A 17088-nucleotide genomic window follows, 5' to 3' on the forward strand; every position below is an offset into this window, starting at 1 on the left:
CGGCTCCCGGCCGTCATAAATCACGGTGGGCGTGTGCGCATGACGGCCGGGAGCCGTCATAACTACACCCACTGATTAATTCTCCCGCACAGGCAGGGAATTAACAGCGCATGGGCGGAGCAACAACGTTCTGACGGCTCCCGGCCGTCATGAGCACACGCCTACCGTGACACATGACTGCCAGGAGCCGTCATGAGAACTGAAGGAGTTAGTATGTGTATTGGTTATGTTTATATGTCTTGCACCCCTCCAATGTGATTTGCCACCAACTGCCCATGAGTGGCGTCCGGTCCAGCCGGTAGCTCTCCAGATTGGTGTGGTAATGTGCGGGCCGTTGTACCTCAAGTCTCATGTTACCGTCCTGCGGGGGGATCGTGAGTTTTGTGGCTAGGAACCCCCTTGAGCCGCTGCACATACAGTCTCACCTGACTCATATTCTGAGATGGTGTCCATACACCGTTCTTTCTTCAGTGCACAGAAAGGCCAAAATAACTAGTTAGGAGGTAAGAAGCACTTTTTAAGGTTGTCATGGTGAAAAAGATCCCCCCCTCTGGCCTGTAGACTGGTCTCTCTAGACATGGAGAGTTTGTGATATAGCTCTTCTGGGTAACAAGTCTCACGTGTTACCTATGTTTATGCAAACGGTACCTGCCAGGGAGGGGACAAAAGATTTATATTCAAGGATGCAAAAAAACGTATAGATGTACCTCTGAAGACTGTTGGGTCGAAAACACGACTCTCTGGAAAGATAAAAGAAAAACATAACAAGATATTATTTTTTACATTGTTCCTTGGTTTTATGCTGGCGATATAAACATTAATCAGCTGTATTATTATGGTCTCCTTCACCACCGACCTTCCAGGGAGGCTTCCATGGAGGCATTACCGTATTTTCCACCATGTCCACCCGAGATAGAAAAGGAAAAATACGCTTCCAGTGGTGTAATGAAACCATAGGACCCCCCTGCAAGATTCTGTGAGGAGCCACACATACAAAAACTCGGTCACCCGTCTGTGCCCCACCGATCTAGGCATTTATATTTACCATGTTTACCTCCCATGTCTACCTCCCATAACGTCAACAATGAAAAGAAAGCACGCTACCAAGTTATTTATTAATTCCTTAGAGATGGCCTTAATACTAAGGGGCTTATTTATGACAGGGTAACGCCACCTTTTTCTGACGCTCCTATGACGCAGGCCTCTCAATCATATCTATGAGGTGATTAAAAGATTCTGCATGGTTTACGTGGCCTCGTAGATATGGAGTAAGACAAAGCAGTGCCGGCTGCTACCTTGCCTTACTCTTTATTTTATTTTTATTTTTATTTTAGAAGTTTTCTATAGCGCTGGCCAGACCAGAGGGTATCGGAGCGCTTTACAGTCGATGTGGAGAAGACAAGTGTAGGACAATACAAACAGATTCATACATGTTCAAAGATTAACAGAATTGTCTGGCGCCAGAGGGGCGACTCTGAGGTAGTGTCTTTGAGGTCATCAAGGTTACAGGGTGAGCTGTTGCGGTAGAGTTCGGGAATGCACGGTTGAGGTAGAGGATTTTTAGACGTCTTTTGATTTCTGGAAAGGAAGGGGTAGTTCTGATGTCCACAGGGATGCAGTTCCAAATCTTTGGAGCGTTGCCAGCAAAAGAGCGGGTTGCGTTTTTTTGTTTCCGGGTTTTCAAGGGGATGAGTAGGAGGGAGTTTGAACTTCTGAAGCTGGCGCGCATTTCCACTGGGAGCCATTTTAAATCTCTGAGCGCGGGGGATATGTGGTCGAATTTCTTTGCACTGGAGACCATTCTGGCTGCTGTATTGAGAGTAGTTTTAAGTGGCGCTAGGTGGGATAGGGCTGTGCCGGTTAGGGTTGCGATCCCATAGTCTAGTCTGGACAGCACCAGTGCTTGGGTGGCTTGTTTGAGATCACTCTGCGGAATGTGTGGTTTGATTTTGTTGAGGAGCTTCAGATTGAGGAAGGCGCTCTTTGCAGCGTTCTTTATGTGGTTAGTAATTGATATTTTGTGATCAAGGGTGAATCCAAGTGATTTTACCTAGTTAGTCAGGGTGAGATTTCCTTTGAGAGCATCAATAGCTTTCACCCATTCAATGATTTGAGGGTTATCCTCCTTGTTAGAGATGAGGAGGATCTCGGTTTTTCCTTGATTGAGTTTAAGGTGGTTCATCCCTAGCCAGTCTTGGATTTCTTTGAGAGTGTTGTTGAGCCTTAGAATGTCGTTAAAGGAGGCGGTTTCTATGTAGATCTGTGTGTCGTCTGCATAGAGATGGAAAGGGATGTTGGCTTTCTTCAGTATGGTGGTGAGGGGTACCATATATATGTTGAACAGTTGAGGGGAAAGAACAGATCCTTGGGGGACCCCTCTGGTCACGGAGAGAGGGTCAGATGTGAAGGATTTTATTTTGACTCTTTGGAAGCGGTTCTGAAAGAAGGAGGCGAACCATTGCAGGACCACATCATCCGCACCTACTCGTTCTTTGAGGGCCTTGATGAGCAGCTTGTGGTCTACCGTGTCAAAGGCCGCTGACAGGTCTAGGAGGATGAGTAAGCAGCACTGATCTGAATCAAGGGAGTTACGGATGTCATTCACTATGTTCAGGATTGCAGTTTCGGTGCTATAGCCTTTTCTGAAGCCTGATTGGTTGTGGTCTAGAAGGTTTATGTTGTCGATCTGATTGTTAAGTTGACGTAATACACATTTTTCTAAGATTTTGGCTAGGAAGGGCAGATTGGAGACTGGTCTGAAGTTGTTTGGTCATTAGATTCTAGGCCTGGTTTCTTCAGGAGAGGAGTGACCTGGCCGACTTTGAGGCAGTCAGGAATGATGTCAGTTTTTAAGGAGCTGTTGATGATTTCACACCAGAGTGGAGCAAGGGTGAGTTACAGGTCTTTGGCCATTTGGGAGGGGATGGGATCAAGGATGTGGGATGAGGGTTTGGAGGATGAGATTAGATTGAGGATCTCGGCTTCATGGATGTGGTCGAAGGAGGACCAGGCGATAGAGGAGGGATCTCTAGAGGTGGTTTCTGTTGCTGTTAGGTCGTTATTGCCGATCGGAAAAGGGTTGATGTCTAGAGATAGTTCGATCTTGGCTATTTTTTCATTGAAGAAGGTGACGAAGTTATCACATAGGGTTTTGGAGGGTTGGGCATGGATAGTAGAAGGCTTGGATATTTGTTTTTTCATTCATGATGTCAAAGAGTTCTCTTGGTCTGTTTTTTGCCTTGTCTAGCGCAATGCAGAAGAAGTTTGTTTTTTCGCTGTTGATGTGTTTCTTGTACCTTCTTCTCACTGCTCTGAGTTCCTCGCGATGGATAGAGGAGGGGTTCTTTCTCCAATGGCGTTCTGTGGCTCTGAGATGTCTCCTTTCTTCGTTGATGTCCTTGTTAAACCAGGTTCTCAATGGAATGTTCCTAGGTTTTTTCTGTTTTAGGGGTGCCAATTGGTCTAGGATGGCGGACGTGGTAGAGTTGTAGTGTAAGATGAGTTCAGTAGCTGAGAGGCCTTCCGTGGAGTTGGCAGGGAGGAGGCTATTCTTTCTTCTAGTTCGATTGTGTTGATTTGTGATAGGTTCCTGGACCATGTAGGGGGGACTGCGATGGGGGGAAGGGACGGGATCTGTTGCGTGAGGTGGAATAGGATTAGGTGGTGGTCTGACCAATCTACCGGGAGGATGTGTTCAATAGAAATTGCATCATGATGGGCGATGATGGCGTCCAGGGTTGCCCCTTTGTTGTGGGTCTCTTTTGCGCAGTGTTTGGTAAGGTTGTTGGATTGTAGAAGTTCGTTTAGGGATTTTATTGTGGCACTGTTCTCATTGTTCCAGTGGAGGTTAAGATCACCAAGAATGAGGGTGTTGGACTCTTTGAGAGAGCAATCGGCGATCAGGTCTGATAGTTGTTCCGTGAACATGGCGTTGTTACCTGGGGGATGATATAGTAGGTGGCATTGCAGTAGATAGTTGTCGGTGGTTTTGATGTTGGTCGTAAGGCATTCAAAGGAGTTGTAGTTGAAGGTGTCGTTTTCGACCACTGAAAGGTTGTTGTTGTGGATAATTGCCACGCCTCCGCCTTTTTGGTCCTTCCTGTCTTTATTGATGATGGAGAAGCCCGGGGGGACAAGCATATCTAGGATAGGTGGGGAGGAGTCGTTTAGCTAGGTCTCAGTGATGAAAGCTATGTCTATGTTATGGTTGAGGATAGATTCTGCTAGCTCTGTAGAGTGTTTGGTGGCAGATCTGCAGTTTATGAGCATGCAATTGGTCCGGGGGAGTCTTTTTTTATCGGTTTGGTAGGGATGGTGATGAGGGAGATCGAGGGTCTGGGGGGTTTGCGAAGGGGATGATCATTTCTGAGACCGGGGATTACCTGTATAGTGGACTGAGGGAGGTGGGTGGTGGGGGTTGTGTAAGAGGGGGCCAGCTCGAGCGCCTCTTCCCAGGTCATGGCTTTCGCCGCTCTCTTAGGTCTCCGGTCTAGGGATGAGGAGGGGTAGTGTGTGTTGGTGTGGAGTGCTGAGTTGGTTGGCCTGGGGGGGTGTGAGTATAGGAGAGGGTGGAGTGGGTCTTTGGGGGCGGGTTGAGGAGTGTCGAGAGGTTGGTGAGGATAAGATTCAGGCCTTGTATTATAGTGTCGATTTGGTTTTCGATACGGGTGAGGCGCAGAGTCACCCTTCCTGAGGGGGAGGAGGGTTGCATCTGGGTATTGTCTCTTTGGCGGGGCCAGGAGATGCATGGGTTGTGTTGGGTTTTGGGGTCAGTTAAGGGGTCTGATTGGGCAGTGAAGTTTGCTTGGGTAGTGGTCTGGGGTGGAGGGGAGTGGAGATTGGGGTGTGCTAGGCGGTTATTCTTGAGGTAAAGTAGGGATTGGGGATGGAGAGACTTGAGGCTGGTCTTGCGGTCCGCTGGTGCTGCTAGGGGGGTGTTTAGCCTCGGGAGTGTTTCTGGCGTATGGGCTGTGATGGAGGACGAGGCCGTGTCTGCGTTTTCGGGGGGCTTGGAGAGGGTTGGGGATTGTACAGGGGTGACTGTGTTCCTGGGAGGTGGTGTTGGGAGATTGTTCAGCGTAGGGGGCTGGTGGCCTTGGTAGGCACCAGGCATGGCAGGGTTTGCGAGTAGAGAGGGGAATAGGAGATCAAAAGCCTCCAGATTGGCGTTATTTGCTTGAATCAGGACTGTGCCATTGGAGTATACGGTCACTGAGGTAATCCCGTAGTGGGGCAGGTGATTCGAGGCGTAGAATGTGAGCTTGCAGCTATGAATCGTCTTAGTTGTTTTGGTGACTAGGCGTTTTTCTCTCAGGTTAGAGATCCAGTAGCCTGGTCTGGCTATGTGGAAGATGAGGTCCATTTTTATTTGACCTTTCGAGGGACAGTGGTAGACATCCGCGAAGAGGGATTCGTGGAATTGCCTGATTAGTTTGTGTTTAAAGGATTTTTTTGCATTAGGTGTGAGGCTGGGTGGAGGGGTGATAGAGAAGGAGTTTGGACCGTGTTGTTTTATGAGGGTAGAGGACAGGGGGTTGGAGTCGATGGTCATAGTGGAAAGCAGTGAGGCTAGGGAGTCCGGGTGAGTGATCCTTGCGGAGCTGTGAAAAACTCCAGTCGCCCGTAGGGGTGGCAGGACTGACTATGGGCTGTGTGTTAGCGGTGGGAGAGGTGGGTAAAGGGAATGGGGAGGATTGAGTCAGCTTGATAATGTGGGTGTGTGTATCTAAGAGCTTGGTGAGCGTGGCCGGGGCGACTATGTCTTGTGTGTTAGAGGTGGGGGACGTGGTCGGTAAGGGGGGGGTCGCTAGGTAGCTAAGTAGGGGAGGGGTAGAGGAAGTTGATGGGGCGTTATGGGCTAGGAGCTGCAGTTTTTCCCGGGAAGAGAGGGGTAGACTTGGGGAGTTAAGAGTTCCGTTAAGGTGGTGTAAGTCTAGTAAAGAGATTAGAGGTTCGGAGGTCGGTCTTGTGCCAGTGGGTGGCTTACCTGAGGCTTTAACGGGGTTCGACCACAACTGGGACCTGAGGATCCAGGGCGCAGTTCTCGTTATCCTGGCCTTTGTTAAGTCAAGAGGAGAGGGCTGAATTCAAGAGGAGGGAGTTGTTTGTGACTCCAGGGAGTTGTTGCTGTGGCGAGGGACCTCCGTGCTTGCTTGGTGATGTGTTCATCGCAGGTTGTTGTTGCGGTTTTTTAGGTACGATGAGCTGACATGGGGGCCATATTAGAGACAGGCTGAATGTGATTGGGATCGGTCCTTTCAAATGTGGCATTTCTCTGAGAATCCGGGAGTGTATGTTCTGCTGGCAAAGAGGGACAAGTGGGCGGAGGCGCAGTTCCCTTGTGTTGTGCCCGTTGAAGGTACCGAGCGTTTCACGGGTGATGTTCTGTTTTGGGCGCCATCTTGAGGCCAGGCAGAGGGAGGGGAGGCCGATCGCGGTCCGTGTCTCCACGATCTTGGCAATTTCAGCGTTTATGACGTTGTTCTAGATCAGATGGCGGGGGAAGACGGTTGGAGGCTTCTTTCTCAGTCTAGATCACTATGTTGCCAGGCGATTTCCAGCGAGGTGTCCCATTCTCTGCGCCATCTTGAGGCCAGGCAGGGTGAAGTCAGTCACGGTCCGTGTTTCAGCAGTTAAAAAGTTAAAAAGTTTCGGTGCAACCTGGAGTCGATGATCTAGTGTCCGGGGACGACAGACGAAGGCTCTTTATCCTTGTGTTGCTTTGTGGCGATTGGAGTTACTGGGCAATTTTGGAGTGATGTCCTGTTGTGAGCGCCATTTTGGGGACAGGCTGGAGGAAGTCTGTCTCGATCCGCGTTTCCTCGGAGTCCTCGGTTACCGCAGTTCATTACGTTGCATTAATGTAGCTGCCTTGGGTTCAGTTCCGCAGCACTCGTATTCCTTGCGATCCGGTATGGATGTCCTGGTGTCGTGGATGATGGGTGGAGGTGCCGATCATCCGTGGGTGCAGCGGGATTCCGCCAGAGATTAGATGTGGCGCTGCTCCTCGTCCTCGGCACAAATCAGGCTGTATCTGCCCGGGGGGGGGGGGTAAGTAGATTTCGGTCAATTGATTTCCTTGAATTCCTTGAATTCTCCGCTGGTAGTCTGGTTGGAGGAAGGTGGGGTTACCCGGGGATTTAAACCGTTTGGTCATCCCGAACCAGGAGCTCTTTCCTCGAGCTCCTTACTCAGAGGCCATCTTCTATTTCAACTCTGAACCAAGGAGGCCTTCCATGGCCGTTACTGTAGGTTTCCCCACGCAGCACCCATGGATTTTGACGCTGCTCCAAATTTACTTAATCACCCAAACTTGGGGCAGCACCAACATCTTACTCCTCCCCAGAGCAGGTGCAACAAGGAGAAATATGTTCATTTCTTATTGTTGTTTCCTTTTTCCATGTGAAAGAGAAAAACACCTCTTGGGATTCTTTCTTGTGCAGGGAGTTGCCCCTTCCTACACCAAAACAATCCTGCCAGCAGCAGAGGCACCCTTGCACCGCAGTGCAAGCGCGCCTACTTTGGCACCGTGGAGCACAGGGGGAAAGGCCACAAATGCACCGTATTTCATAAATACGGTGCATTCCTACCCTTTCACATTGGTGAAGGGCAGTGCAGAAAGAAGATGTGCCGCACTGCCCTGCGCCAATTCCTCATAAATGAGGCCCTCAGTGGGAAAAAAATATTTTAGGTTTTATTAAAAGTCCCCGCGCCCACCAACCTGGTTGCATGCTTCAATATTGGAATACCACCGAGGCACCCAGCGTATCGAGGGTGCTTCAAAGCCTGATCACAGTGGAGCAGGTTTTTTTCGGCTGGGGAGGTTGGTTATCTCACAAAAGGAAAGGGGGAATTTAATTTTTCTTTAGGTTGCCCAGCGATGTGATATATTTTTTATAGCGGCAACCTTTGAAAAGTGTTAAAAGCAGTGGTGTATGTGTTCCGAGAAACTCTCACTCCTCAATGAGGGTCTACATGTTTTAGCAATAAAGTCTTCTGACACGCTTAGGGGCTTAATTGCAAGCACAGTGCACCACCTGAACACCCCTTTAATGGTGTTCCAGTGGCAAATGACCCCGTAGATATGGTGTGAGGCAACGCAGCACAAGTCACTGCTTTGTCTGACACTGTGAGCGGGAGGCGTGTCATGGACATTACGTTTTGTTTTTTTTAAATCTTTTTATTAACTGTGTAAGAAAAACAGTGGTGCATATCACAAGCATACATTACAGGATTTACAATTGTGCCAGAGGGGAGCTGAGGCAGAGCGCAGGAATTCACAAATCATAAGCCTTACAATAACATGAATACATTATATAGTCAGCATTGCGAGTGGTTCGTCAGCTCCGGCCGTCACGGGGGGTTCGCAGATGTTACCCCTGTACTCGTTCCAGCTAGACCAAATACCAACCCACTTCTGTGGGCAGCCCCTGGCGACGTAAACTGTCTTTTCTTGAAGCATGCACCAGTCCATGTCTGCTTTCCATGGACCAATCTTCGGAGGCCCCACCGCCCCCCATAGCCTAGCAATGTTACATTTTGCAATAACAAACCCTAGCATAGCCCAGGTTCTACCCCGTTGCGGCAGGTCAGTAGGCTCCCATATATTCAGCAGACATCTTTTCACCTCCACCCGTAACTCCACCCCCCAAACCTCGCGCATGCACCGGTGTATTCGCTGCCAGTAGGTCTGCAGCCATGGGCAGTCCCATAAAATATTAAGAAACGTCCCTACTTCACCACAGTCCCTCCGACAAAGCCCGTTGGAGCTACGGCCCATGAGTTGCAACCGTGTTCCTGAAATGTATACTCGATGGAGTATTTTCAATTGAATCAGACGAAGCCTAACCGATATGGCCACCTCCTTAGGGGACGCCAGCGCACTGTTCCACTCCTCCTCATCTATTACCAACCCGTCCAACTCTCACTTCCCTTTCAGAGTATACAATAAGTCAGGGGAATTATTAATTATCTTTTTATATGTGAGGGAGATGGCGTGATCAGGAAGGTGACCCTCCAACAGTCTGTCTTCAAGGGGGGAAGATGCTGGGGGGAGGGTTCCCGGGAGGATGTTGGATTGGAGAGAGTGGCGGACCTGCAGATAGCGGAAGTATTCTTGTTGGGCAAGCTCACATGTCTGCTGTAGGGAGGCAAAGGGCACGACCCCCTCCGGGCCCCAAAGATCTCGAATGTGGGAGATCCCAATCAGCTCCCAGTTATGGAACCCTTTGGTGCGGTTCAGGCTACCCAATCATTCAGAAGCCCATAGCGGGGTGGCCATGGTGAGACTGTCGGCCCACCCAAGTTTCTTTTGCACCATGTGCCATATGTGCACCGAGTGTTTGGTGGGGCCAGTAAGCGGGAACCTGCCAGGCTTAGAATATAATGCAGCCTCATAGTCCCCCCCCCGGTAGGAGCCAACGGTCCATGCCATACCCCGGGTCGTTACCATCACTATATGTGCCCTGGTTGTTGGCCGCAAGGTGCGCCGCCCAGTAATATTTGCGGATGTCGGGAGTGCAATGCCCCATCATACCAGCTCAGCGTTAACTTCTGAAGGAAGATACGGGGCGCACCGGCCCATAGAAGCCCCCGGAGTGAGGCTTCAATTGATGCAAAATATGACTGTGGCACCAAATCAGGGTGGTTCTGTAAAGCATACAGGAATCTCGGCAGTGCCATCATTTTAAAAAGCGATGCCCTGCCCAACAGGGACAATGGGAGTCTCCGCCACGCGGCCGAGTCCCTCCTGAACCGCTGCAAAGGAGGTAAGAGGTTCCTATCGTAATGAGTGCTCACAGTCTTGGAGATATAAACCCCTAGGTATTTAAACCCATCTGTAGCAATCTTGATCGGGCAGTTGCGGGGCACCACCGGTGGGTCTTCGCGAAGGACATAGAGGACGGACTTACCCCAATTAATACTGTAGCCGGAGTTTCTCCAGAAACTCGTGAAAAAATGTCCATGGCCACCATAAGCGATTTGCGGAGGCTCGTGAGGTATAGGAGGATGCCGTCCGCGTAAAGCAAGATTCTGTCCTCCCAACCGTCCGTCCAGCGGAGCCCTTTTATAGAGAGGTCTTGTCGGATCCAGGCAGCCAATGGCTCCGAGGACAGAGCAAAAAGCAGCGGCGAGAGGGGACACCCATGGTGCGTCCCCCTCTCCAAGGCGAACACCTCAGAAAGCTTGTTGTTGACCGTCACCTGGGCCAGTGCCTCAGAGTAGAGGAGGCGAACCCAACCAATGAATTCGGGTCCAAAACCCATTTTCCAGAGGACCGCTATCATATATGGCCATTCCAGTGTATCAAACGCCATGGCTGCGTCTAGTGACACCAGCACAGCGTCCTCTCAAATGGTGTGGCAGCACCCCAACACGCCATGAACCCGGCGGAGATTAAGAGCAGTGTTACGATGTTTAGCCTTCCCTCCCCGAATCTCCACCCCGCCTCCCGCCTCCCAGCTGCTCCGCCCTCCCACAGATCGTCAGGCTCGGACCCTCCAAGAGACCTCTGTGAACGTCTTGACTCGTCAGAAGCGGTCGCTCCACCTCACGCTGCTCCCCCGACCTTCATTGTGGTATCGTGACCTGCTCTTAACTGCGCCTGATTTGTAGAAGTATTTACCTTAGTGAGCCAGATCGCCACATAGCGCTCCATTACATTTCAACTTGTGCAGATTGACATAGAAGCGTAGCGCTAGTCCGAATTGTGCTGATTAGCATATTAGCATACCGCTAGCCGTCCATAGCGCGCTGCAACGCTCTGCTTTGTTTGTGGTGCCTGCATTTCACTTTGGGATTAATTGTGTCTAAGTATCTTAGCGTTTTTAAACATACTGCGTGCCCCTACCCTGCATTGTATTTGGCCGACTGCCATCTTGTTTAGTTTGTTGTTGTTTAGCCTTCCCTCCCCGAATCTCCACCCTGCCTCCCGCCTCAAAGCTGCTCCGCCCTCCCACAGATCGTCAGGCTCGGACCCTCCACGAGACCTCTGTGACCGTCCTGACTCGTCAGAAGCGGTCGCTCCACCTCACGCTGCTCCCCCGACCTTCATTGTGGTATCGTGACCTGCTCTTAACTGCGCCTGATTTGTAGAAGTATTTACCTTAGTGAGCCAGATCGCCACATAGCGCTCCATTACATTTCAACTTGTGCAGATTGACATAGAAGCGTAGCGCTAGTCCGAATTGTGCTGAATAGCATATTAGCATAGCGCTAGCCGTCCATAGCGCGCTGCAACGCACTGCTTTGTTTGTGGTGCCTGCATTTCACTTTGGGATTAATTGTGTCCAAGTATCTTAGCGTTTTTAAACATACTGCGTGCCCCTACCCTGCATTGTATTTGGCCGACTGCCATCTTGTTTAGTTTGTTGTTGTTTAGCCTTCCCTCCCCGAATCTCCACCCCTCCTCCCGCCACCCAGCTGCTCCGCCCTCGCCCCTCCCCCTCCACTATCTATATATGACAGATGTCCTATCGCGCAGCGTTCACGCGCAGAGGTCACGCCGAAGGTGCGCCAAAGGTAAGCCCGTCTACGCCCGTCCGCGCCTGGACCGCGCCCAGCACCAGACCCCCTGGCCCCCGCAAACACCTCTCCACCCGCATAGCGTACGACTTCGCCACCCTCCTAGCCCTTAACACCAGACGCACATCACAATGTTACGAGGCTGCCCCAGGACGGATGTATGACGTTACAACGCATACTTTTACAACGCATACCGTTACAACGCATTTTTTACAACGCAAAAACTTTTACAACGCATACCATTACAACGCATGTTTTTACAACGCAAGTACTTTTACAACGCATGCCATTACAACGAAAGTATTGGTAAGTATATAATATATTTTTTTTTAATTAATTGTAATTAATATAATTTAATTTAATTTAATTTATTTAATTTAATTTTTTTATCCTGTACCCCTGTACCCCAAAAACCCAAACTAACCCAGAAACCTAAAAATACCCCTGTACCCCGAAAACCCAAAACTGTCCCTGAACCCTAAAAATACCCCTGTACCCCATAAACCCAAAACTGTCCCTGAACCCTAAAAATACCCCTGTACCCAAAAACTGAAAAAAGACCCTGAACCCTAAAAATACCCCTGTACCCAAAAACTGAAAACTGTCCCTGAACCCTAAAAATACCCCTGTACCCAAAAACTGAAAACTGACCCTGAACCCTAAAAATACCCCTTTATCCAAAAACTGAAAACTGACCCTGAACCCTAAAAATACCCCTGTACCCAAAAACTGAAAACTGACCCTGAACCCTAAAAATACCCCTGTACCCAAAAACTGAAAACTGTCCCTGAACCCTAAAAATACCCCTGTACCCAAAAACTGAAAACTGACCCTGAACCCTAAAAATATCCCTTTACCCAAAAACTGAAAACTGACCCTGAACCCTAAAAATACCCCTGTACCCAAAAACTGAAAACTGACCCTGAACCCTAAAAATACCCCTTTACCCAAAAACTGAAAACTGACCCTGAACCCTAAAAATACCCCTTTACCCAAAAACTGAAAACTGACCCTGAACCCTAAAAATACCCCTTTACCCAAAAACTGAAAACTGACCCTAAACCCTAAAAATACCCCTTTACCCAAAAACTGAAAACTGACCCTGAACCCTAAAAATACCCCTTTACCCAAAAACTGAAAACGTAAAAAAAAAAAAACATATAAAATATTAAATATAATTATATACTTACCAATACTTACGTTGTAATGGTATGCGTTGTAAAAGTACTTGCGTTGTAAAAACATGCGTTGTAATGGTATGCGTTGTAAAAGTTTTTGCGTTGTAAAAGTTTCGTTGTAATGGTAGTGCGTTGTAAAAGTTGCGTTGTAAAGGTTGTTTACCCCCCAGGACATACCCACGGCCCATTTGCCTGCCACTCCTGCAAGTTCGCCTGCAACAAGACCCCCACCAAATCCACTAACCCCACACACAGACCCGACCCTATCCACCTGAAGTGCATCCTGCTGAACACTCGCTCGATCCACAGACACGCCACTGAACTCTGGGACCTACTCGACACTGCCTCACCGGACGTCGCCTTCCTTACAGAAACCTGGATGAATGCCTCTTCAGCGCCCGACATCGCCATAGCCATCCCAGACGGCTACAAGATCATCCGAAAAGACAGCACCAACCAAACAGGAGGAGGCATCGCCATCGTCCATAAGAACACCATCAGAATCACGACCAGCTCCGACGATAACCTTACAAGCGCCGAACACCTCCACTTTCAGATCCACACCAACCCCAGGACCACACTTAGAGGCACCCTCATCTACAGACCACCAGGAACCCGTAAACAATTCAGCGAAGTCATCACTGACTTCATCAGCCCACATGCCCTCGCCTCCGAAAACTACATTCTACTGGGAGACCTCAACTTCCACCTGGAAAAGAAAAACGACAGCAACACCACCACCCTTCTGGACAACCTGACCAATCTTGGTCTCAAGCAACTTGTTGACACCCCCACCAATTTAGCCGGACATACGCTAGACCATATCTTCACCACCAACAAACACATCTCCTTCGATCACACCACAGCTCTCCATTGGACGGACCATAGTTGTGTTCACTTCATCTACAGAACTACCTCGACCCACAAACCCCACAACATATTCCACGAAGAAACTGGAACAAAATCATCACCGACCAACTCCTCACATCGCTCAATCAAAACCCGCCCGCCCTCCCATCGGATCCAAACCAAGCGGCCACCAAACTCAAACAATGGATCACTCACAGCGCTGACGAACTAGCACCCTTGAAAAACCACCAAACCAAACAGGGCAGCAAAAAAGCCCCCTGGTTCAACGAAGACCTTAAGAAATTCAAGAAACTATGCCGTACTCTCGAGAAAACATGGAGAAAAAACCCAACCACTGACAACCTGACCACCCTCAAGACAGCCACCCGCAAACACCACCAACTGATCCGATCCACCACGAAGTCAGCATTCAAGGATCGACTCGACAACAGCGCCCAAAACAGCAAGGAACTATTCAACATCGTCAAAGAATTTACCAACCCCACCACAGCCTCAAACGACATCACTCCCTCCCAAGAACTCTGCGACTCTTTATCCTCTTTCTTCTAAAACAAAATCGCCGACATACATAACAGCTTTGAGAACACTTCCAAAGAACAATCCACTCCACCCACCTCCGAACCTAAACCGACCCCTAACATCCTTAACGCCTGGAACCCAATCACCACTGAAGACACCACCCGCCTAATGAACTCCATCCACTCAGGCTCTCCAACCGACCCCTGTCCCCACCACATCTTCAACAAAGCAGACTCCATCATGGCACCCCATCACCGTGATATCATCAACTGCTCCTTCAACTCCGCAACCTTCCCAGAAAGCTGGAAACACGCCGAACTAAGCGCACTCTTGAAGAAACCCACAGCGGACCCCTCTGAACTCAAGAACTACCGCCCCATTTCCCTCCTCCCTTTCCCTGCCAAAGTCATTGAGAAAGCCGTCAATAGACAGCTCGCCGCCTTCCTTGAATCCAACAACTCCCTCGACTCCTCACAGTCCGGCTTTCGAGCCAAACACAGCCCCGAAACCGCCCTTATTGCAGTGACAGACGACATCCGAACACTACTGGACAACGGAGAAACAGTTGCCCTCATCCTACTTGACCTCTCCGCCGCCTTCGACACGGTCTGTCATAGCACCCTCATACAACGCCTCAGCAACATCGGCATACAAGGAAAAGCCTTAGATTGCATCATCTCGTTCCTCGCTGGGAGGACCCAGAGAGTCCGACTCCCCCCATTCAAATCAGAGGCCACCGAAGTCATCTGCGGAGTACCACAAGGATCATCACTTAGTCCCACCCTCTTCAACGTTTACATGAGTCCCCTCGCTTCCATCGCGCGACAACACAACCTCAACATCATCTCCTACGCTGACGACACCCAACTGATCCTTTCCCTTACCAAAGACCCTAACACCGCCAAAACCAACCTCCACGAAGGCATGAAAGAAGTAGCCGAATGGATGAAAAACAGCCGCCTAAAACTTAACTCAGACAAAACAGAAGTCCTCATCCTAGGATCATCCCCCTCTGCCTGGGATGACTCATGGTGGCCATCGACCCTAGGCACGGCACCCATACCCACAGACCACGCACGTAACCTGGGCTTCATCCTAGACTCCTCCCTCTCGATGTCCAGACAAGCCAACGCCGTCACATCCTCTTGCTTTAACGTACTTCGTATGCTCAAAAAAATCTTTCGCTGGATCCCCACCGAAACAAGAAAAACTGTCACCCACGCTCTGGTCACTAGCCGACTGGACTATGGAAACACCCTCTACGCCGGAACAACTTTCAAATTACAGAAAAAACTCCAACGCATCCAAAACGCATCAGCCAGACTCATATTGGACATCCCGCGCCAAGCTCACATTACCGGTCACCTAAAAGACCTCCACTGGCTTCCCGTCAACAAGAGAATAACGTTCCGTCTCCTCACACATGCACACAAGTCCCTCTACAATCTTGGACCCGAATGCCTCAACACACGACTCTCCTTCTACACACCGACCCGCCAACTAAGATCCTCCAATCAAGCCCTCGCTGCAGTCTCACGCATTCAAAGATCCACCATGGGAGGAAGATCCTTCTCCTACCTGGCGGCCAAAACCTGGAATTCTCTCCCCACACACCTCCGCCTCACCCAGAACCACATTTCCTTAAAGAAGTAACTTAAAACCTGGCTATTCGATAAATAATGCACCCCCTTCCCCCAAGCGCCTTGAGACCCTCTGGGTGAGTAGTGCGCTATACAAATCCCTGAACTTGAACTTGACTGGTCTGGATGAACCAGCGTCGACAGGACCGGAAGAAGCCTGTTAGCGAGAACCTTAGCCAGTATCTTGGGTTCTGAATTCAGCAGAGAAATAGGCCTATAAGAGGCACACAAGTTTTTGAGTTTGCCTTCTTTAGGGATGGCCACCATGGTGGCCATCCGTTGATCTCGAGGTAGTAGACCCTGCTCCTTGCTTTCCTCAAACATACGCTTAAGGTGGGGGCTGAGGCCGTCAGATCGGGAGCCCATTGGGTCCCATGGCCTTTCCAGAGCGGAGGTCACAAATGGCCCTGCTAAGCTCCTCCACAAAAAATGGAGCCTTGAGAGTGTCCCTCTCCACATCCGTGAGGACAGGCATACGGATGTCGGCCAACAAGTCAACCGAGTCCTCTTCCTGTCGGTCAGACCCTCTGCTGTACACCCTTCTGTAGTGGCGCTCAAACTCCTTAACCACCTCACGGGGTTCGGTGATGACTGCTCTCGGTCAAAATTTCCGCCACCATCAGTGGCCAGGGCCTTATATTCAGCTCGCTTGAGGTGCAACTGGTGGGTTCCCTCCGGGTCACTCCCAGAAAGCACAGCCGCCTCCAACTCATGCAAGTCACTCTCCACTTTGAGCATCTGTGCCTCTCGCTCCTTGCGACGGCCCGCAATTACTGACAGGGCCTCCCCTCTAAGGACCGTTTTGAACGCCTCCCACAATACAACCGAGGAATCCACTGTACCCTCGTTGTCTTCAAAATAACGTTCGATCGCAATCGCGAGGGCCTTACTCGTGTCTGGGTTACGGAGATACAAGGCATTAATCGGGGCTATTCTGCCCTCCCGCTGGTCTCCGATCGTCAGGTGAACCAATAGAGGGAAGTGGTCAGATATACCACGCGCCAAGTGTGTAGCTTCCCGAACAACCATGTCACACTGGAAGGTCCCAAAGATATAATCTAAACGGGAGAAGGAGTGGTGCGGGCCCGAAAAGAAGGTGTATTGCCTGTCGGTCTGGTGTTTGAAGCGCCAGAGGTCGGTGTGGCCGAATGTGTCAAGAAAATCAGCTAACCAGGCCTGGCAGGAGGGTATGTCCCTTGGGGGATGTCTGTCTCAATGTCCTGAGACCACAGCATTAAAATCTCCCCCCACATAGAGCTGGCCCTCCGGAAGGGAGAGGAGCAATTTCCCCAAGGCCTGGAAAGACTGGGTCTGAATTCCAGGTGGGATGTAGCTGGTCACTAGGTTGACCCTATGTC

General features: G+C 50.0%; 1 protein-coding gene across 3 annotated transcripts in view; it reads right to left on the bottom strand.

Annotated features, from left to right (window-relative positions):
* Window positions 1-17088, bottom strand: part of LOC144824365 (CD5 antigen-like) — a 1020628-nt gene that overhangs the window by 301269 nt on the left and 702271 nt on the right. For 2 of the 3 annotated variants that reach the window (XM_078683476.1, XM_078683475.1), the window contains exon 6: window positions 708-740. The exons of the other annotated variant lie outside the window; for it this stretch is intronic. In XM_078683476.1, coding sequence (XP_078539602.1) covers window positions 708-740 — 33 coding nt within the window. The remainder of the gene's footprint in view (window positions 1-707; window positions 741-17088) is intronic. 3 annotated transcript variants of the gene reach the window in all.

Source organism: Lissotriton helveticus, chromosome 3_1, assembly GCF_964261635.1.
Source record: "Lissotriton helveticus chromosome 3_1, aLisHel1.1, whole genome shotgun sequence".
NCBI lineage: Eukaryota > Metazoa > Chordata > Amphibia > Caudata > Salamandridae > Lissotriton > Lissotriton helveticus.